The 22982-nt window shown below is 40.8% G+C and overlaps 1 protein-coding gene across 1 annotated transcript in view; it reads right to left on the reverse strand.

Moving 5' to 3' along the window:
- Positions 1 to 3627: 3627 nt before the first annotated feature.
- Positions 3628 to 22982, reverse strand: part of BHLHA15 (basic helix-loop-helix family member a15) — a 66598-nt gene continuing 47243 nt past the window's right edge. The window contains exon 2 of the mRNA XM_040356797.1: positions 3628 to 4661. Within this exon, the coding sequence (XP_040212731.1) occupies positions 4050 to 4586 (537 nt within the window). The 5' untranslated portion in view covers positions 4587 to 4661 and the 3' untranslated portion in view covers positions 3628 to 4049. The remainder of the gene's footprint in view (positions 4662 to 22982) is intronic.

Genomic DNA, 22982 nt, shown 5'->3' on the forward strand with positions numbered 1-22982 from the left:
CAAAATCTGGTGCAGATGTGCATGGTAGCCAACCAGCTTCTAACTTTAGCTTGTTCAATTGGGCTTTACCCAAAAAAACAGATCTTGCACTTTCCAGTTTTAGTAAATTAACCCCTATGTCTTTATGGAGCTGGCTGGCTCACACATTGTTGCTACAAGGTTGGAAGTGCTAGATTTTCTAAAATGTCTTTGTATGTTGTAGTGTTAACATCACCCTTCACTGGAAGCACTCGGTTTCCTATTTTACCTGCAAAGCTGATATTGGGTAAACCTAGTATTGCCACTGGAGTATTTCTGTTAAATGTACTATTATGATTGAACTGTTTTACTGAGGCCATTAGTTAACTGATATAGTACACGATTAATGACTTGATCTAAATGGTTCAGTGTCCAGAATGTTCATCATTATTAGTGGTGTACTTGGAACAGCTTCTGCTAGTGATGTCTTCAGCACTTTATTGGCTCTTTTAGCAAATGAGTTGCCAGATAAAGGTACATTATTCATATACATTATCTTACCAACCTTAGTTTCATCTCTTATAAATCACTTAATCACACACTACAGAAATTACATAAAATTACATACATATATCTAAGCGTAGTTTGAGCACAGCAGACAGTACATAAATTATATTCACAGGAGCAATGTTTTTAAACATTGTATATGCAAATACAAAGGCTCTACATGAATCTAATAAGGTTGTATTTATAAAACCAGCATTTTCAACAATGGATGCTCCTTTTGTACACACTGTATTGGGATAAGCTGTAAACATTGTATCATTCAAGGTGGCCATACATAGATGTATTTATCCAAACCAATACATTCTTGGATGTGTACGGAGGAATGCCTGGTCCAAAATTCATCTAATTTGAAGGTCTTTTTGAAATATTTAATGTTTAAGAGCATCAAATACAACCAACTTGTTTCAGGGGGAAAAAAGAAAAAACTCTCCCTTCATCAGTTGATATTAATTAAATCATGAGGGAATGCAATAGGGCCCCTGTGTTAAGGCTTGATGAAGACTAGCATCTCCTGCAGGCCCTAACAGCAGCCGGCTGAGCGTGCATCTAAAATGAATGAACAGTCATACAGTAAATATTTTCCATTATACATTTTCACAGGGTAAGTGTGACAGGGTAAGTCCTATATGACCCTGACCAAACTCTGTCCATAGTTCAGGTAAAACTGCACCCCGTGTCAATATGTCCTTCCTCTTTTGGTGAAAGAATTGTGACAGTCCTGCCTAATGAGGTTAGTTAGGAGGTATAAATAATATTTGTCCCAAGAACTATAATAGCAAATGAACAAAAAATGTATTGGTTACATTGTGAGTTTTCATCTCTTCCTGTGTAAAGAGCAATTGTCTGTAATAAAAAAATAAGCACCTCATTTACCATTTACTATCCCTCTTCATAGGTATGTGTAGATAATGTGCCAGGCATATTAAAAACCTTAAGATGATCAGACCATTTCTAACGAACACCATCCTATGCCTATAATCACCTTTAATGCACAGTGGTAAAGTTCCCAATACCTCTAGTAATTTTACAAACACAAATGCATTTGGTAGCAATTCCTGGCTAGAATCTTCTACAAAATAATTTGAATATAGACATTATTATCTAAAAATCTATATATAGTTTAAAGAAAAAAACATATTTTTATTAATATAGGATTACTTAGATGGCTGCCCTTTCTTAAAGCCAAATACTGAATAAATGAAAATCTGTTTCTGATATTTCTTGTATTAAGTGGTAATTTTGCAGACATAATAAAAAATGCATTTTGACTTGTAATGTCTCCAGTGTTTGTCAGCTTCACTATTTTTAACCTCCATGCAGCCTGGGATTTCCATGGTATGATATGTACTAAGTGTAGCACAGTGATGTTGTTAGATTTACTAATAGATATAGCATTGTGATGTTTTAAAGTATGATACATTCACTAATAATGCACCAAGTATAGCATAGTGGTGTCTCTGGTAATTGTTACATTCACAATAAACACACTGAAAATAGCAGTGATGGCGAATGTTGGCACCCCAGATGTTTTGGAACTACATTTCATATGATGCTCAACTACACCGAAGAGTGCATGAGCATTATGGGAAATGCAGTTCCAAAACATCTGGGGTGCCAAGGTTCGCCATCACTGGAATATAGCATTGTGATGTTTTGGTGCTTGTCAGATTCACTAATAATGTATTCAGTGACTGCAATATTTCTAATGATTGTCAGATTCACTATTAAAGAGACACTGTCATCTTTCCCATGCAGGACAAAGTGACAGTGTCTCTGCAAAGAGCCCCCATGCCCTTAAACTCACCTTACTAGCACTTCCCGATGCTTATTCCTCCATTGGAACACTAAAGCCTCGTACACACGATCAGTCCATCCGATGAGAGCGGTCTGAAGGACCGTTGTCATCGGTTAACCGATGAAGCTGACTGATGGTCCGTCGTGCCTACACACCATCGGTTAAAAACTGATCGTGTCAGAACGCGGTGACGTAAAACACAACGACGTGCTGAAAAAAAACGAAGTTCAATGCTTCCAAGCATGCGTCGACTTGATTCTGAGCATGCGTGGATTTTTAACCAATGGTTGTGCCTATTAACGATCGGTTTTGACCTATCGGTTAAATTTAAAGCAAGTTGGCTTTTTTTTTAACCAATGGTTAAATAACCTATGGGGCCCACACACGATCGGTTTTGACCGATGAAAACAGTCCATCAGACCGTTGTCCTCTGGTTAACATACCGTGTGTACGAGGCCTTATAGATGCTTCCAAGGATGAGGGAGCTTGTGACCTCCTCCCTACAGCAATACTTGGGCCTAGCAGTCAATTGCATCGCTTGAGCACTTTCACATGGCTAAAGTAGTAGTCTCACCACTCCCTGTGGTCAAACTAGGAATTTCAGTGCTGGCTGGGACGGAGGAAGAAGCAATGAGGGAGTGCAGGCATGATGAGTATAAAAATATTTTGGGAATTCCTTTGCAGAAACACTGTGACATTGCCCTGCCTGGAAAAGGTTACAGGGCCTCTTTAATACGCTCACTAAAGCACTGAGTAAAGCACTGTGACGTCAGACTTACTAAAAATGCACTTAGTCATTGTGATGTCTGTAGTAAATGTCCAATGCACTCATTTCAGCATTGTCTGTGGTGTTTGTGAGATTTCTATTAATGCACTCATTACAAATTTGATGTCTTTGTTTAAATTTACCATAAATGCACTCATTACATCATTGTGATGTTGTGCTTCGCGATCACCATACGTGACATAAATGTTGTTCATAATATCCGAAATTAATTTACATCAACTAAAATAATTTCATAACAACAGTGATGATGATAATAAAAAAAAGTAAAAAAGTGGGAGTATGGCCTCAAATAAGAAGTTATAATAAAAATATTAAGGTACCATCATCCGGGTATTGATGAACAAATAAAGAGGGAGGGCGGGAATGGGGGAATAGTTGCTGAGGCTAAACCCAGAACAAACCTGCCCAACGGTGATGATGACCTTTAATCCAAGGCAACCATATCTTTTGGGGATTCTGCATTTAATAGCTAGACTCTAGTGAGTTAGTTACTAAAATTATTGGTTTACATAAAAGATGGAAAACAAAAATATGAAACTGGTTTCATTTGCAAATCAGATGCTACATCTATTTTGAAAAGATACCTCTACTGCTAATTTATATATTTACTATTGTATATATCAGTTTTTACATTTATATCAAATAAAAATAAAATCACCAACCACCCTATCCTTAAAAGTCTAAAAAATTATATTACATTTTACCTGCCACGATACCAAGATATACATCCATGTAATGTTAATATCCAAAAATCATATTTAAATTCAACTATCTGGAATGAAAATCTGAACTGATTTCTTGAACGGCGGTGTAAAGTGCAGATGAGTGGACAAACAGTAATTCCATATAAATTGTACATTGTAGTAGCAAAATATATTTTTAAATCTATAGTATTTCTGAGAATGTACCTAGTATCAAAGTAGAAAAAGTATACCGGATATATCAACTGCCCTGCCTAAAGCTGTGGATTTGTGTAGAGTATTTTTTTAAGTGTTCATCATTGTCCTCTTCTCCGTGTTGTTGCTGGTAATGCTGGTAAAACTTACTGCCACTGCCATCAGAGCCAGCGTCCTGGCCAGCGGGTAAGCCTCTGCTGGACATGTTTAGTATGGTAGAAGTTAATGTGTTGATATAATTTTTAGCTAAAGTTAGAGTCTCAATTTTGGAGAGTTTCTTTTCTGCTCTGACGTGTGGAATGACCTCTCTGAGTGCCTGAAATGCGTTGTTTAGTTTATGCATCCTTTGTCTTTCCCGTTCATTGCTCTCCAGTCTCCGGGTGCTATGTTCCTTCCCTTGTGACATCTGCCTTCTTTTCCTTGTGCTCTTCCCGGACTCCGGACTCTTCCCTTTACTCCTCTCTTTATACACAAAACACTTATCATTATCATCCTCACTTGACGTCTCCTGTGTCACACTTTCATCGTCATCTTCCAGGTCAATCTCCAGCCTTCTTCTTGTTGCTCTTGCCTTTGTCTTCATATTGCTGTAGAAGCAGGGGCAAAATTGATTGAAGCCTTTCTTAGAATTTTTCTGCCGGCTCTATGCATTAAAATTCTGTGGAAAGTATGAGAGAATTAGAAACAGTCTCTTGAAACTTAGTAGATCTTGTGAAAATCGCTGCACCTGTTTCAAGATGACAGCTCAGTTTCACAATTCAGTACCACAAAATAAAATTCTGGAACTAAAAGTTATACATATGTGTGCTTTACTGGTTCTGTAACCCCTTCATGACCTGAGCTGTTTTATTATTTCATAATCGGGCCAATTTTGCAGTTTGTAGGATAGATTCAACTCCTAATCTGTAATTCCTTTGTGTTTTTACAAAAATGTTTTACGTTTTCTGGAGACTTATTTGGTTTTCTTTTGACAGCATTGTAATGATGTTTACTATTCACAAAAAGAATGATATAAAACTGAAACATTTTCATAAAATCTGCCCCTTTAAAGCAGTGACCGGGCCATTTAATGGCTCACATACTATCTGCCGACTAGATTGCAGGGAGAAATATCAACAACCTGAGATATTCAGATGATACCACACTAATGGCAGAAAGTGAAGAAGAACTAAAGAGTCTCTTAAAGGGGTGGTTCCCCCTAAAACACATTTCTAACAATAGATTCGTAATACCCGTTACACTGCGGGTAGGCTGGCTTTTTTTTTTTTTAGTACATACCTCGATCTCGGCGTTTCGTCCCTTGTCAGTGGGCGTTCCTAGTTGATTGACGTTCCTCGGACGGGCGCATACGTGACGTCACGACTTTCCGAAAGAAGCCGAACGTCGCTGCGCAGGCGCTGTATAGAGCCGACTCTATACGGCGCCTGCGCAATGACGTTCGGCTTCTGTCGGAAAGTCGTGACGTCACGTATGCGCCCGTCCGAGGAACGTCAATCAACTAGGAACGCCCACCGCCAAGGGACGAGACGGCGAGATCTCGGTATGTACGGAAAAAAAAAGCCAGCCTACCCGCAGTGTAACGGGTCTTACGAATCTATTGTTAGAAATGTGTTTTAGGGGGAACCACCGCTTTAATGAAGGTGAAATAGGAGAGTGCAAAACCTGGCCTGAAATTGAACATTAAGAAAACTAAGATCATGGCAACCGGTCCCATCACTCCTTGGCACATAGAAGGAGAAGAAATAGAAACAGTGACAGATTTTATCTTCCTAGGCTCCAAGATCACGGTAGGCGGTGACTGTAAAGCAGGAACAAAGATTGTCTCTGGACAGATTTTAGCCTTTTATTAAAAGAAGGACAGCACTACAAGTCACAGCAAAATAAAACCTGACTGTTGACGTGTTTCGCACTGAAACTAGTGCTTAGTCATAGCTAACATTTATCTATGACTAAGCACTAGTCAGGTTTTATTTTATTTTGCTGCGACTTGTAGTGCTGTCCTTTTAATAAAAGGCTACAATTTGTTCAGAGTGCGGCTGTCCAGAGACAATCGTTGTTCCTGCTTTGTTAAGTGCATTGCCTGCACCTGAGTCGTCAGCAACGAAGTATATTTATCTGGGTTCCCACCTGGAGCGGCTACTCCCTTTCCCCAGGCGGTGACTGTAGCCATGAAATTAGGAGACGCTTGCTTCTTGGGAGGAGAGCAATGGCAAATCTAGACAATATTATAAAAAGTAGACATCACCCTACCGATAAAGTGCCGTATAGTCAAAGCTATGGTATTTCAAGTAGTAACCTATGGCTATAAAAGTTGGACCATAAGAACGGCTGAACGCCAAAGAATTGATGCTTTTGAACTATGGTGTTGGAGAAGGCTCTTGAAAGTCCCTTGGATGGCAAGAAGATCAAACCAGTCAACCCTGAAGGAAATCAACCCTGAAAATTCACTTGAAAGACAGATCCTGAAGCTAAAACCCGAATACTTTGGCCACCTAATGCAAAGAGAGGACTCATTGGAAAAGACCTTGATGCTGGGAAACATGGAAGGAAAAAAACATTAAAGGGTTTGTAAAGGTAAATTTTTTCCCCCTAAATAGCTTCATTTAACTTAGTGCAGTCCTCCTTCACTTACCTCATCTTTCGATTTTGCTTTTAAATGTCCTTATTTTTCCTAAGAAATCCACTTCTTGTTCTTCTGTCTGTAACTCCACACAGCTATGCAAGGCTTTTCTCCCTGGTGTGGAGTGTCATGCTCGCCCTCTCCCTTGAGGGGGAAGGGGGCGAGCAGGAGAGTCAGGACGCCCACTAACACACAGCTCCTTTCTCTATCTGCAACGTAGAAAGCGTCCTGACCATCCTGATCGCCCCCTCAAGGGAGGGGGCGGGCATGAGACTCCACACCAGGGAGAAAGCCTAGCATTACTATGTTGAGTTACAGTCAGAAGGAATGTAAGAAATCGAAGGATGAGGTAAGTGAAGGAGGACTGCACTAAGGTAAAGGAAGCTATTTAGGAAAAAAAATTGTACCTTTACAACCCCTTTAATTTAAGCAAGCTTCAGGACACAGTGGAGGACATTTAAGCCTGGCACGCTATGGTCCATGAGGTCACGAAGAGCTGGACACGACTAAACAACTGAACAACAACTACCTACTGGGAAGGCATATGTACTGATCTGTGCTGCATTGCTCTGAGTGGGGCGTTTCCGGGTATAGAGAAGCATGTGACCTCCTCTATGTGACAGTGTTTGGGTCAGAGTGGTCAATCACCAGGCCTGAACCCTATCATGTGGAGGAAGGAACACCCACCTAAGCTCTAACACCATCCCATACAGGAGATTGACAAAAACAGTGCCAGACACACATGTATTGTGACTAAAAATGCTCCTTTTTTAATACAGAACACTTTTCAGAAGCTTTTATAGTCCTATAGACTCTAGCTTTTCTACAGTATATCTTGACTCTCTTGTAAATTTATTGTGGATTTCTCATTGAAGACCTTCTTTCATTTTTTTTGGGGGGGGGTGTCTTTGTAGTAAAGCTGTCTAGATTTAACGATCTAACTCAACTAATGCCCCCTGATTGATGGACGAATAAGTCCTGCACTTCGATACCACCATTTTTGGACTATCGCACACAGGAGTTTACTTAGGATCAACTCCTGTAGCATGTAGGTTAAGGTGACCAGATTTTTTTAATGAAATCCGTGGACATTTTTTTTTACTAGTAATGGCAGCAATCAGCGACTCAAACTGAAGAAATATTCCCTCCACTCCGACCAGCACATGATCATCAGAAACGGGTACAGATAATGAAAAAAAATACACCCCCTAAGCTAGTAGGAGCGGTGGAGCAGGGTGTGTAATTCAGATTTATTTTTTATTCTGCACTGACTGTCTTTGAAATTGCCCCAGCCAATGTTCAAATCCAATCCGGGGACAAAACCGGGGACAAACTTGGTCCGGAGACAGTGTCCTCAATCTGGGGACTGTCCCCTGAAACCGGGGATGTCTGGTCACCCTAATGTAGGTGGTAAGGAAGTAAGAATCTGTGATTATACCTATCTGAGAGGTGGGCTATCAGGAGGCACTGTCACTTTGCCCTGAATAGGAAGGTAACATTGATGGCATTATCAGGTAGTGGGAGCACCGGAGCTTTTGAGAACAGTGAAGATCAAAGTCACTGCTACTGGGAAAATAACAATTTGAAAGGTGTTTGAGTTTTGGACAGAATAGAGAAGGGATAAATAAAAAATTTCCTTCCGGTTATGAACAAAAATAAATAAATTATAATCATAATAAAATAATCAATTAACCCCCCCCCCCCCCCCCAAAAAAAAATGTAAAAGGGACACATCTGCTGTTGGTATATAACCAGCCCACAACGTGAATATCAAATACACAAAATACAGCACTAAAAACAAGTACCATATTTTTCGCTCCATAAGACGCTCTTACGTTTAGAGGAGGAAAACAAGAAAAAAAATATTCTGAACAAAATGGTGTATTCGCTCCATAAGACACACCGACATTCCCCCCCCCCCTTGTTTTTTTGGGAGAAAAAAAAGTGTGTCTTATGAAGCAAAAAATGCGGTAGTTAATAAATAAATTACTGCTGACATAATCCACTCTTAAAATGAATGTGCATATCAAAATGACAAAAGAATCTACCATGAAAAGATGGATTAAAAAAAAATCAACAAATGTATTTAATATTCACTTTGTAAAATAGAGAAGGGTTAAACCCCTATTGTTTTTTTCACAGTCTTAGTCCTGGTAGTTGGATTTCCCTTCACTCTCTATTCTGAAGGCCCAACGTAAAGTTAAAGGGAATTTCGGGATCAGAGGATCAGACTTTGGATCTTGGCACAGAGCACGGGTGTACAGCATCCACTGATATAGCATTTATGGACTAGATTTAATACTACATTATTCATATATACTGATTTTATGTCTAATTTGTTTTTTGCAACATATTACTTTTGACACATGTTCACTGTTTTTTGTATGTGAGTTTTTTATGGTAACTTATGTTCTCTATTGATATTTATTCATTAATAGTGAGACACTGGACACTTGACATCATAAGCCATTGGTTACATTTTTATACATCACTGATATTGTTTCTTTGGCATTCTTAATTTGGTGATTTATTTTTCAGTTTTCACTTGGTTAAGGGGTAGCGCGATTTTTTATTTTCTTCTAATCTGGAAGCCTATTGGAGCATCTCGCTCTAATCAGGCACTTCCAAAACACACCCACCGCTGTTATTCAGGGGGCCGGACACCTGAATAGTGGGCGGCAGCGGCGACAATATATAGATTCATGCAATGCATGAATCTATGTATTGCTGATTGATGGGTGCAGGAGAGAGGGGGCATCGCTCCTGCGCCCACTATGGATGCACCACCACTGTCACAAAGTGTTCTGTAGCCCCAATTCCATTTCTGTCTTAGGGTGACAATGCTGCTCCTCTGTAGATACAAAATAGCGAGTGAGCGTTGTCACCCTTGAACAGGAAGTGTGATACTGGCAGGATCAGCAGGTGAAAATAAAAGATGAAAAATTTAACTAATGCAGCCACCATTTCTAATGACTGTGAAGCAGCAATACAATTACATTTTTGTTTTTGGGTTTAGATACACTTTAATTTAACACAACGTATTAACATTGCTGCAAACTACACAGCAATTTTATGTGAGGTTATGGTAATACAAAGTAAGCACAGCGCTGTCACATAGTCTATTTGGAACTTTAGATCCTTAATAGGACCAAAAGCTACTCGAGAGCCTTAAGAAAATACACACACAGAACAAACAGTACAATGGATGAAAGGCAACTGCTGTAAAACAAGAAAGGTGAGAAAACGTTATTATAATTATTATTAGGCACAATGGTATCTAAGTAGGATGCATTACAAATGTGATAATTCCCCTCTAGTGAAAAGCTGTAAATATATGTTTAGGTTTTCTGGCTTTTACGGTGTTGTATAATATTGATTCTTAATCTGCAGACTGTATATTCAGCACTGGAGCCTCAGGACTTTAAATAAGAAACAAGAGATCCATTGTGACAAATAAAGTGCAAATATTCATCAGTGAGCGTCACTAAGCTTCCATGATACTTAACAAAGAGAGAGTGTTAAGACTTGATTCACACCTATGCATTTTTAGTGCTTTTTGCATTTTGCACTACAGAACGTGTTCCATATGAAAAGCATTAGTTACATGGGTACACAGGTACAGGCTATAGGTTGACGCGTTTCAGCTAAGAGGCCTTCATCAAAGCAAGCTTCTTAGTCAAAACGCATCAACGTATAGTTTGTACCCATGTAACCAATAAGGCCAGGTTCACACCTATGCGAATTGAGTGCGGCTTAAACCGCATCTAATTCGCAGGACATTTCAAAATACATTGTTTTCAATGAGGCTGGTTCACATATGTGCGATGCATCCGCACTGCGTATTGCCTCCAAACCGCGTGCGGTTTTTATGTCTTGCGGTGCGGTTCAGGTGCGAATTCAGTCCCATTATCTTCTATGGGTACGCAGCTGAATTCGCAGATGTGTTCATTTCACTTCAGTATTTGTCTCATTCAGTTCAATACACTTCCCCCCTCCCCCTCCCCTCTCCCAGGTCTCCAAATTCGCACCTGATCTGCAACTAAAATGCAGTTGATCTGCAGAACACCTTATAGAGAAATTCGCAAAGACAACAGAGCTCCAAAACGCAACGCACTAGTGTGAACCTGGCCTAAAGGACTTTTATTTAAGAGCATCTGAGTTGCCAGCCCTTTCAAGTATTGTATTTATGGGGCCTGAACGTCCTGGCTAGAGCACCGGATCACAGTTCGTGGACTTCTATATTGGCAGTGGAGCTGGGGTAACATTTTGTTTCTCTTACATTTCACATAATGCTCAACTACACTGCAGAGTGCATGAGCATCATGGGAAATGTAGTTCCAAAACACCTGGGGTGCCAAGGGTCACCATCACTGCACTAGAAGAATGTCCTTCAAAAATGTTTGTTTCCTACCCCACCTTCCCTTACTTTTTGGAAACATTTGGTCAATATCAATTTGCCTTTGTATAAAGATACCCATGTTAACAGGGGCTGTCCAAAGAAGTATGATAAAGTTTGGTCTAAATGGTTGGCTGATCCAACAACAGCCTCTATGTTAGATAAATCATAACATTTCTGTTATTTTCTATTTTGGACCCAAGAATAAGTCACGTGACGTGTGACGTATCGCGTAGGGGGAGGAGCCGAGTGACGCTACCAACAGTGTTCTGTGTCTATCAGAAACCGAGTGAGGAGATCGTTCCACTGAGCTGAGTATACGTGCCGCTGTTCCATGGGGTTATGCAAGTGCATTACCGTGTTCTGACCTATTGCATATGGTCTCCCTACACTGCACAATGATCGCTTCTCTATCTGTGTTTTTTTGCATATGAGCACACTATCAAGGCACAATACCGGAGAGTGTCACTTCCCAGTCTGGGGGACGGAGACTTTATTGGCTGGATGGATTGTTTTTGACAGTGCTCAGTAATTAGTAATACAGATCACCCTTTCTCTTCTTAGGACCTAGGAGTGATTTATTGTATTAACAGACTTTTATATTGGTGCACAAAGCCTACATTTATTTATTCATGTATCAAATTATTCACTATTTATTGCATGGATTTGCACATCGGGACTAGGGAGTACTATATATATTTTTATTTGATTGAATCTACTGTATTATTCACAGAGGGTTGGTTTTAGCGCATCATTATATATGTTATTGTTCTATTTTGGATGTATACAATGGAGATATGAGTTGATACTGGAGACTAGACATGTGCACACTGAAATATTTTGTTTCAGAATTTTTTTTCGCCCGAAAAATACATTTATTTAGTTACTCCCGAAATTCGTTTTTATTTATTTTGTTTTGTTAAAAAATGCATTCGTCCAAAATTCCGAATTAATTTAGGTTGAATCTGTCAATTGAAGGCTTATGGTGTCTGTCGAATGTTCTAAGAAGATTAGACGAAGCAGCTAAACTGTACGACACCACGATCGTACATTTCCCGTCGAATGTTCCGCCTACAAGCTATAGTAGAATTCTAATGTTGTATGACTAGAAATAATTATATGCATTCATTATTATTACTAGTCGACCAACATTAGAATTATTCTTTAGCCTATGGGCGGAGCATTTGACCAGAAATGTCCGCTTTGCGGCGATCGTATGTTTATAACCAATTTGTCGAATCTTCATGTCTTTATAATGTCGAATCTTTTCTCTCTATGTCGATTAATATTGGACTAATAGAGTTAAAGTTAGGCACATTCAACCGCAGGTTCGATAGACACAGATCGCTATTGTCAGCATCATGTCGAATTTTCTATCCATATTGAACTGTTGTTGCAACAAAACGAAAATAAAGCATTTTTTTATGCAGATCTTTCGGATTCTGCACGTTCGTTATCGTTTGTTAAATCAACACGAAAATCCCAGAAATTCGGACGAAAATGCATTCAAACGAAAACAAATGCACATGTCTACTGGAGACATTCCCCTCATATTAGCATCACTCGTTTTCACGAGAAGTTACATTTTCAGGAGCCATACATAGACCCTTCATGGTCGCCTAGATCCTGGAGTTCTTCTGCTGTTTTTCACAACCCCTGCGTGGGCCATTGTGTCTTTTATTGAGACCTTTTGTTTTTGTTTTGTTGTTTTGTTGTATTGTGTTGTATGATTGTACACCTGATATATATTAAAAAAAAAAAAACATTTCAGGAACTTATGTTAAATTTTCAAAGCATGACTTTTTTTTTGCCCATAGTGACTGAAAATGTTTCTTGAACTAATATAGGAAATACCTAATTTAAGAAATTCCTTTATTCCAAAATGTAAATTCAAAGCAATCCAAAATTGTAAGTGTTTTCCAAGGACGTTCCTCACATCATCTAATGCACTGATAAGAATTTTTGCACGAACATTCATCCGTAAATCTTCAAGTGTTTGGCCAGCTTTAAAAAAGAACCAGTGCTAATACATGTATACTACAGGTTACATGGCTTGAACACGAGAAGATCAATTCAATCCCCCCCCCCCCTTCTACACTAAACTGCATGGAAGGAGTAATCTGCACTGCTGGCTTTTGTAAGTAGGCAGCTATGACACCCACAGCTGTCTGAATACAGTGGTGCTGCTAAAGAGTGAATGCAACTTGTGGTAAAGTGATGCATGGCTCTGAAGTAAGCCTAAAGCATCTTCCATGGCACAGTTAGGCTTCTTACACACAGACAGCAAAGGAGTTATAAAAACAGGTGATTGATCCACATCTTTACTGCCCTCTGACCACCCACCTACAAGCAATCATGGTGATCAGTTGGTGAAAACACATTGCTGCAGCAAATGTGGGACCCCCCCCCAAGCAATGAACCTTGTTCTAATGTGGACAAGGGCCTCTTCCCCACAACCCTGGCCCAATGGTTGTGGGGGTCTGTGGGTGGGGAGGAGGATGAGGAGGTGGGTGGTTAATGATTCTTACTCTGAATGGTCCAATGTTATCAGTGGTGTACCCCAAGGTTCAGTGCTGGGACCCTTACTTTTCAATATATTTATAAATGATATTGGGTCTGGGATCAAAAGTAACATTTCTGTCTTTGCAGATGACACCAAGCTATGCAGTGGAATAACGTCCTTGCAGGATGTCTCCAATTTACAAGCCGACCTCAATGCTCTGTCTAATTGGGCGACTGAGTGGCAGATGAGGTTTAATGTTGATAAATGTAAAGTTATGCACTTGGGGGCTAAGAATATGCATGCATCATACATACTAGGGGGAGTACAACTGGGGGGATCTGTAGTGGAGAAGGATCTGGGGGTTTTAGTTGATCATAAGCTCAATAATGGCATGCAATGCCAAGCTGCAGTTTCCAAAGCAAGCAAAGCCCTTTCTTGTATTAAGAGAGGTATGGACTCCAGAGACAGAGATATAATTTTGCCCCTTTACAAATCATTAGTAAGACCTCATCTGGAATATGCAGTTCAGTTTTGGGCACCAGTTCTCAAAAAGGATATCGGAGAACTGGACAAAGTGCAGAGAAGAGCAACCAAACTAATAAGAGGCATGGATGAGCTCAGCTATGAGGAAAGATTAGAAGAACTAAATCTATTCACTCTTGAGAAGAGGAGAATTAGGGGGGATATGATCAACATGTACAAATATATAAGAGGTCCATACAGTGTACTTGGTGTTGAGTTATTCACTTTACGGTCAACACTGAGGACAAGGGGGCACTCTTTACGTCTAGAGGAAAAGAGATTTCACCTCCAAATACGGAAAGGTTTTTTCACAGTAAGAGCTGTGAAAATGTGGAACAGACTCCCTCCAGAGGTGGTTCTGGCCAGCTCAGTAGATTGCTTTAAGAAGGGCCTGGATTCTTTCCTAAATGTACATAAAATAACTGAGTACTAAGATTTGTAGGTAAAGTTGATCCAGGGTAAATCCGATTGCCTCTCGGGGGATCAGGAATGAATTTTTTCCCCTGCTGTAGCAAATTGGATCATGCTCTGCTGGGGTTTTTTGCCTTCCTCTGGATCAACTGTGGGTATGGAGTTGGGTGTATGGGATTGTACTGTGTTTTTTATTTTGTTTGTTTATTTTTTTGTGGTTGAACTGGATGGACTTGTGTCTTTTCAACCTGACTAACTATGTAACTATGTAAGTATCAGAATCTGGAAGCCCCAGAGGAGTCTCCAGATACTGCCTCCACCCCAATGTTAATGGTATATAATATTTCCACTCTGTGCTCTGTTCCCAGTAAAGCTGTGTCTAGAGATCCCAGCATCATCCTCCTTTGTGTTACTGTGCATGCGCTTTAATTTAAGAAAGATCTTACTGAGCATTTTGCAAGTGAGCAATTCCTGCATAATAAGGGGCGGGCTGGCCTGAAAAATGGGAGTGATTTTGTTAGGACTGCCCAGAGGGAGGTGTGATATGTGTGACCAAGGGTCATTTTCTTCTGCCTAGAGTGAGGCTTTAAAGTCTCTCTAAAGCTGTTTTTCTTTTTTTAGTTTTGGATAGACCATTAAAGTGCTGGAATGACTGTGAGGTTTTTATTGCCATTTCCACACACTGGAGATTTACCCTTCTTGCTTGTTCTTGTGCCTACTGTTAGGAAGGCAGAAAATGATGAGAAATCCAAAATGTTACAGTTGCCATCCGAACACGAGGTGAAGGGAAATAGTGAGTGAGACAGCTCACTTTAGAGACATTTTCTATTTTTCTTTCCCTTCCTTTGTGTCTCCGTAACAGGAATTAAACATAATTTCTCAATCAGGACACAGACAGCAAAATAGAAAAGCAGACATGGATTTTACACTTCTCAAGGTCTAGTTCACACCTATGCATTTTTCAGTTTGGCACAAAACCAGTACAGTCCAGTCAGGGCTGGTGCAAGGATTTTTGACACCCTAGGCGAAACCTAATTTTTAAGCCCCCATTGGCTTCACCCCTGACACCCCTTTGCCCTGCCCATGTTACAGGAGGCGGCGCTATACAGGAAGCATCGGCTCTCTTACCTCTAGCTCTAGTTCCAAGGCTGCGCTGTTCCTCTAATTACACTACCGGTCAGACAGAGCAGTTGCCTGAGACTTAGTTAGTTACATGCTGCAGCCTGCAGAGCATACAGATGCGGAGGGAAACCAGTGGCCGGGCGCCCTACGTGGCTGCCTAGTGGTAGCACCGGCCCTGAGTCCAGTGACTGCCGGGTGTAATTTTTTTTGGGGGGGCGGCAAACAGTAACACCTGCCCACCCCGGTCAGTCGGGTGGGTCTGGTGCACTTACCCTATCTATGGTGGGCAGCGCTTCACCCAGGCTTCACCAGCAACTTTCCCTATCCCTGCTCTCCATGGGCATTGTGGCGGCTTCCATTTTCTCTCTCCTCGTCAGTTGCCAATTGGGACTCTCTTTATTCCAATCAGAAAACGGGTCTCAGACCTGCTTCTGATTGACGAGCTTGAGGATCAGTGTTTCAGTAGTTTATATTAATTTGCCGTTGCAACACCTGGGTGGGCTCCTCGCGCAAAGCTCTGCGCCATGAGCCTACCCTATTTTGAAGTATATTAGAACCTCTGGCTCTAACCAGGTGTTTCAAAAAAACACCCCACCACTGTAATTCATGTGCCCAGGCATCCTGAAAGGGGCCGGACGCACGAATACAGGGTGGCGGGATTCTGTCAAAATAGCAGTCGTGGATAGCGCATGGGGGTGGCGGCCTTGGATAGAGGGGGTCGTGTTCGGGCACCCCTACCGGACGGGCCGCCACTGCTACAGTCCATTTGACATGGTTTCCTATGGGTCACATTCACATCTCTGCATTTTCCACTGGTGCGTTTTCTGGAATGGGTCAGGGACTTTTTTCCAATAGCAGGTTGCGTTTAGTTTTTGGTTCCATAGACTTCAATTAAAAATGGGTTTCTGCAGCATTTTTGCGGGTTTCTCTGTTTTTTGCTGGTTTCTCCCAACAGACACCTCGGATTAACACAAAATGTAAAACGCATCAAAAACACATGTGAAAAATGCACCAGGAAAATGCATCAACCACAACCTGCACAGGTGTCAACCAGATCTTACTCTGTCCAAAACTAATGAAAAAGGTTTGGCTACATACTTTAAGAAAAAAGATTGTTTTGAATTGGCAAGATGAAGACCTGATCACAATCGCATCCCAATGAGATCTGAAGCAAGTAGTTCAAGCAACATGAATGAATCAATGCTGCTTTATATACCAGAATGCATAGGTGTGCGCAGCCTATTGCATTAGGGTGTGCACCCCAAAGCTCAAACACATTTGCATGTGTATATACAGTATACTGATGGTGTCAGCAGAGCGGTGGACGGTGTCAGTAGGGCAGTGGACAGTGTTGGTAGTTTTTTATTTTTATTATATATTTATTCTATTTTAGGAGCCCCATTAGGGTGCTTTGGTGAAATATCAGGGGTCTATTTCTGTGCGTTACTGCACACTTAATACAGTATATTTCTGTGCATTACTGCATGTTTAACGCAGTATATTCCAGTGTGTTGCTGCACATTTAATGCAGCATATTTCTGTGCATTAGTGCACGTTTAACGTTGTATATTTCGGTGTGTTATGTGCCGTTTAATGCTGTATTTTCCTGTGCATTAGTGCATGTTTAACGCAGTATATTTCAATGCAATCTGCACCACACAGGGTGATAAGGGTGTGCCCAGGCACACCTGGCACACGCCTATGCCAGAATGTCTTCTAAACACTGTAAGTATGATCAGTAGCTACACATAGGGGTCTATTCATAAAACGATAGCCTAAGAACATTCAACTAAAAGAAAAAAAAACAATCCCTAAAACAATTCCCTGGGAATATTTGACCAAAACAAGCCTATAACAATAGCCTAACAACATTCAACCAGAACAAACAATAGCCTAAAACAATTACTCAAGAACATTCAACCCACAACGATAATACCTTAAGAACATTCAATTTTGCCCCATTGACAAAACAGCCACAGCTTTGTACATTGGGAGAAAACACCTAACACTAATGAGCAAATTCTGGTTAATTCACACAGAACTATACATGCAGATTGACTGGACAAATAGCTATGCACCTTTTTTTATAAATAGACCCAAAAGTGTTGAAGGTATTGTCAATAAAAAGGGGTTCTACTAGTTACCAAATAAAAGACAACATACATGCTTTGTCTAAGGGTCTGGTTTGGGTTGGGGGGGGGGGGGGTGTAATGAGCCCACGCTGTTTTTTTGGTGTTCAAAACTGATCAGCTGTGCAATTCAGAAGGCAATGACCTGGATTTTGCATTTGAACTGCACTGCAGTGTTCAGAAAACGCACAGGACTCTTTAAATTTTCAGCAAATTCGCACTGCCGCTGCACTGCATGTATGTTACATAGTAGGCGAGGTTAAAAAAAACTCAAGTCCAACCTATGTGTATGATTATATGTCAGTATTACATTGTATATCCCTTTACGTTGTGGTCATTTAGGTGCTTATCTAATCATTTTTTTTAAACCATTGATGCCCCTTGCTGAGATCACTGCCTGTGGAAGGGAATTCCACATGCTGGCCACTCTTACAGTAAAGAACCCTCTACGTAGTTTAAGGTTAAACCTCTTTTACACTACACTACCGTCTCCATAGAAAGCCGGTCATGCGAATTGGATGTGGTTCAAAAGGCATCCAGTTTGCATAATGTATATATGAATGGAGCCTAAAGGTATCGCAATGTAAAATGTTGTGTGTGTGTACTATTTGCATTTCAAACTTTTTTTATTACTGTATTTATTGGCGTATAACACTCACTTTTTTACCCTGAAAATAGAGGGTAAACTGTGCCTGCGTGTTATACGCAGGGGGCCGGGGAATGTTTTTTTCCTGAAACTTCCCTCTAAAAGTTAGGGTGCGTGTTGTACGACAAAATAATACGGTATGTATTTTATTTTATCTTTTATATGGAGAGTTAGGAGAAATTCGGTGGAGCCATCCCTACAGAAATAAAGGCATTTTAATGGGTCTACTCAAACTTGTGCATTGCAGTAAAACTTGGGAAAATGCTAATTTTAACATGCATTACTGCAACGCACAGGTAGATGAATGTCGTGGTGCGTTTTGAATAGCATTCCAATGCATACTGTATCAGCAAGCAAATGTGCACCTATGCTATAGCATGCCATAACACAAAGCTGTCCCTGTTCTGTGCGTTGTGGTGCAATGCGTTGTCAAAATAGTACAGGTGTATTTTTTATGCGCTCAGGGGCATCGAGAACCCAATTAAATATGAATTACCACAACATACAAGTGTGAGTGGGCTCTATGAGTTTGGAAACTCCTCACAACTGTACATGAAAATAATTGAATTACATTAGTTCCCTTGTTTGATTGAGAAATGTGCATGAGAAATGTCTAAGAACCTTTGAATAAAGCTTCTTTCAGGAAATATGAGTCACTGGGCTGATAACAACAACACAAAGCTTCTCTGATATGGTACGAGATTGATAAGCTTAACTGCTCTTACGGAGACAAGAGACATATACTGTAAAAAAAAAAAAAAAACAGTTCCTGTGAAATATGGCAGTTATTTGTTTTTAGTTTCAAAACTGCATTAGAAATCCAAACTGACTAATTGTTATTGGTGACATCAGTTTATATGATGGTTACTGGCAACAGATTATATTGAAGCTGAACTTTACCCAAAACTTCTTGCAAAATATTTATTTAGACCCCTTTCACACTGGGGCGTTTTTCGGGCGTTTTTTAAGCGCTTTGGCGTTTAAAAAAAGCCTGTAAAGCGCCTGAAAGAAGCCTCATCTGCAATCCCAATGTGAAAGCCCAAGTGCTTTCAGAGGCCTTTCACACTGCCAGCGCCCGAAAAACGCTGGTAAAGCGCTGCTAAGACCCCTTTCACACTGAGGCGCTTTTCAGGCGCTTTGGCGTTAAAAAAAGCTTCCTCAATGGGAAGGGGGCTTTAGGAGCGGTGTATTAACCGCTCCTAAGGGCCCTTTCACACTGGGGCATTTTTCAAGCGCTTTAGCGTTAAAAAAAGCGCCTGTAAAACGCCTGAAAGAAGCTGCATCTGCAATCCCAATGTGAAAGCTCGAGTGCTTTCACACTAAAGCGCCTGAAAAACACCCCAGTGTGAAAGTGGTCTTAGCGTTAAAAAAAAAGCGCCTGAAAGAAGCTGCATCTGCAATCCCAATGTGAAAGCCTGAGTGCTTTGACACTGAGGCGCTGAGCTGGCAGGGCGTCAAAAAAAGTCCTGCATGCAGCTTCTTTGCAGCGCTTTAGGAGCGGTTAAATACACCGCTCCTAAAGCCCCCTTCCCATTGAGGAAGCTTTTTTTAACGCCAAAGCGCCTGAAAAGCGCCTCAGTGTGAAAGGGGTCTTAGCAGTGCTTTACCAGCGTTTTTCGGGCGCTGGCAGTGTGAAAGGCCTCTGAAAGCACTTGGGCTTTCACATTGGAAATGCAGATGAGGCTTCTTTCAGGCGCTTTACAGGCTTTTTTTAAACGCCAAAGCGCCTAAAAAACGCCCGAAAAACGCCCCAGTGTGAAAGGGGTCTAAAGCGCTGCAAAGAAGCTGCATGCAGGACTTTTTTTGACGCCCTGCCAGCTCAGCGCCTCAGTGTGAAAGCACTCAGGCTTTCACATTGGGATTGCAGATGCAGCTTCTTTCAGGCGCTTTTTTTTAACGCTAAGACCATTTTCACACTGGGGTGTTTTTCAGGCGCTTTAGTGTGAAAGCACTCGAGCTTTCACATTGGGATTGCAGATGCAGCTTCTTTCAGGCGTTTTACAGGCGCTTTTTTTAACGCTAAAGCGCTTGAAAAATGCCCCAGTGTGAAAGGGCCCTTACTGATAAAAAATGAGTTTCCAGGGTGGGTTGTCACATACCCAGAGGGTCATCAATGGGCTCAATAAAATGGAAAGACAAGGAGAAACTCCTTGAGGAGATTTACTAAAACTGGTGCACACATAATCTGGTGCAGCTCTGCATAATAACCAATCAGCTTCCATGTTTTATGGTCGAAGCTTAATTGAACAAGATAAAGTTGGAAGCTGATTGGTTACCATGCACAGCTGCACCAGATTCTGATTGTACCAGTTTTAGTAAATCCACCCTATAGTGTAGTAATTCAGGCTATATCAGTTTACAGCAGTTTGCGCATCCATCTTCAGTTCAGTTTATATCAGTTTGCAGTTCTGTTCGGTGTAATTTAAATCAGTTTTTTCCAGTTGTTTAAATTAGTTGTAAACTCTTACATTTACACACTGATGTGACAAGCTTCAGGTGATACACAGAGGTGAAACAAATCTTCTTGCGTAAGTTGTACTTGTGCTGTTTAGCTGCAGCCATGTCCTCGCTACAGCCTTTAAAACACAGATAAAAGGCTTAGGCATGTGCAAAAGGGAAAAATTTGTTTTGTTTCGTTTTAATTCGTTATTTAATTAATTTCGTTAAGTTCGATTCGTTACATGTGTTAAATTCGTTTTCGGAATTTGTTCGTTTTCGACTGAATTTAGAAAAATCCAGTCGAATTTGAAAATATTTCGACCGGATTCGAAAACAAATAGTCTCTTTTCGAATAGAATTTGTTTTCGAATTCGATTCGAATTTTTTTTTTTTTTTCGAATTCCGATCGAATTTAGTCCGCGGGTTTTCGATTTGGAATCGAAAACGTTCGTTCGGATTCAGTAAATTCATTAATATTGCAATTTGGGAATTCGTATGCATCCGAATGTCCGAGTAATGAAAAATTCGTCCAAATTTCGATTCGGAACTAAACAAAATGCACATGCCTAAAAAGGCTATTTCTCAGCTCCAACAGGCAGGAGGCGGGGATCTGACATCACAAACTGCATAGCAGGGAGCCTAATGTAATCTCAGACCTGACTGATGAGAAAGGACACGCCCTCTCTACACAGTCTCTTAGGGAAACATGCACAGCTGAGGCTGCCTATTCCCTTCTCTGTACTGGAGGGAGGCATTTCCCAACATTCTGCAATGTTGGCATAGACTGCCAGAAGTGACTGATACAAACAGAAATCAACCATGGGTGACAAGAATAAACAAAATATATAAACTGAGCGGGTGTAAATGAACAACATCCATTTACATACGCTCAGATCCATGTTAGGGATCATTTAGATGGGCGATTGTGCTTGTCCTTGCAGAGCTGCTGAGAGATGCATGTGCATCCACCTCAGAGCCGCACGCAAGCAGCCCATAGAAGTGAATGCAAATGCAGTGGCTGCATGAACACAACCACATATCAATGTGTGACATGGGGGCAGGAGCGGGTGCACGGTCCCTAATGCAGAGCCTCAGATCCATGCACCCACTCATGCCCGCATGTTAAAGATTGTGTCCAGGCAGCCGCTGTTTATGCACACCTATCTGTCAATGGCTCTGCATAAAGGAAAGGTTTAGTCACCTGTTTAAATGAGCCCTAAAGGGAAAAGGGTCCAGCAGACACAGATATAGGCACATGTAACCAAATGATCATTAATTTACATCCACAAGCTCCTAGGAATGAATTTCTGTCCGTTTTTCATCCGAAGAAACAAAACTGAAATGCCTAAAATTTGACTTGTGCAGATTTCTATGAAAATCAACGAGCCAATCACACAGGCAGGAAATTACATTTTTAGAGGTGTTCGTACAGAACACCTCTGGGCTGCCATATTGCATTGAATTTTGCAGAAATTTAGATCTTCTGCCGATTGAAATGGAAAGCTAATTTTAATAATATTAAATCTGAACTCTACAAATTGATCTACTTCGTAAAATGTACTGGATTAATAGGGGTTAAGTCCAATGAAGTGCACACCACCTTGTGGACATATCTCTTTAATTTTCAGTTTACATTTTTTTCCTGAGTGCCAAAGGTACAACTATTACGATGCTTCTGGCACTCCAACCCTGGACCATCTGGTCTCAGCTCCTAAGGCTGCAGATTCACATACAGCTGCTGTGTCGGCCCATCCCCTCCTCCTGCCAAATCACAAAGCGCTTTTCAATAAGTGAACCCATTCACAGAATACAAAGCCTTCTGTGAATGGACATCAGATGGGAGGGGTGGCCAGAAACACTGTGTGCGTCTCCCCTATCAGAATCCCAGAAGTGTAATGATAGTTGCACTGCCGGAGCTCTGTAAAACTGTCAGATGTAAATTAAAGAGATAAGTGTTAATTAGTTGAGAGGGGGACTTTATGAAAGAGAGCTCAAGAAAATACCATGACACTTTGAAAACTTCTCCAGGCTGATTAGTGGGAGAGTTCTGCTTTAGGAAAAAAAACTGAAATTGTCAGTTTCTCTAGTGCAAGACTTAAATATACACTATATTACCAAAAGTATTGTGATGCCTGCCATTACATGCACGTGAACTTTAATGTCATCCCAGTCTTAGTCCGTAGGGTTTAAT

This window comes from Rana temporaria, chromosome 6 (genome assembly GCF_905171775.1).
Source record: "Rana temporaria chromosome 6, aRanTem1.1, whole genome shotgun sequence".
In the NCBI taxonomy this organism is placed as follows: Eukaryota; Metazoa; Chordata; class Amphibia; order Anura; family Ranidae; genus Rana; species Rana temporaria.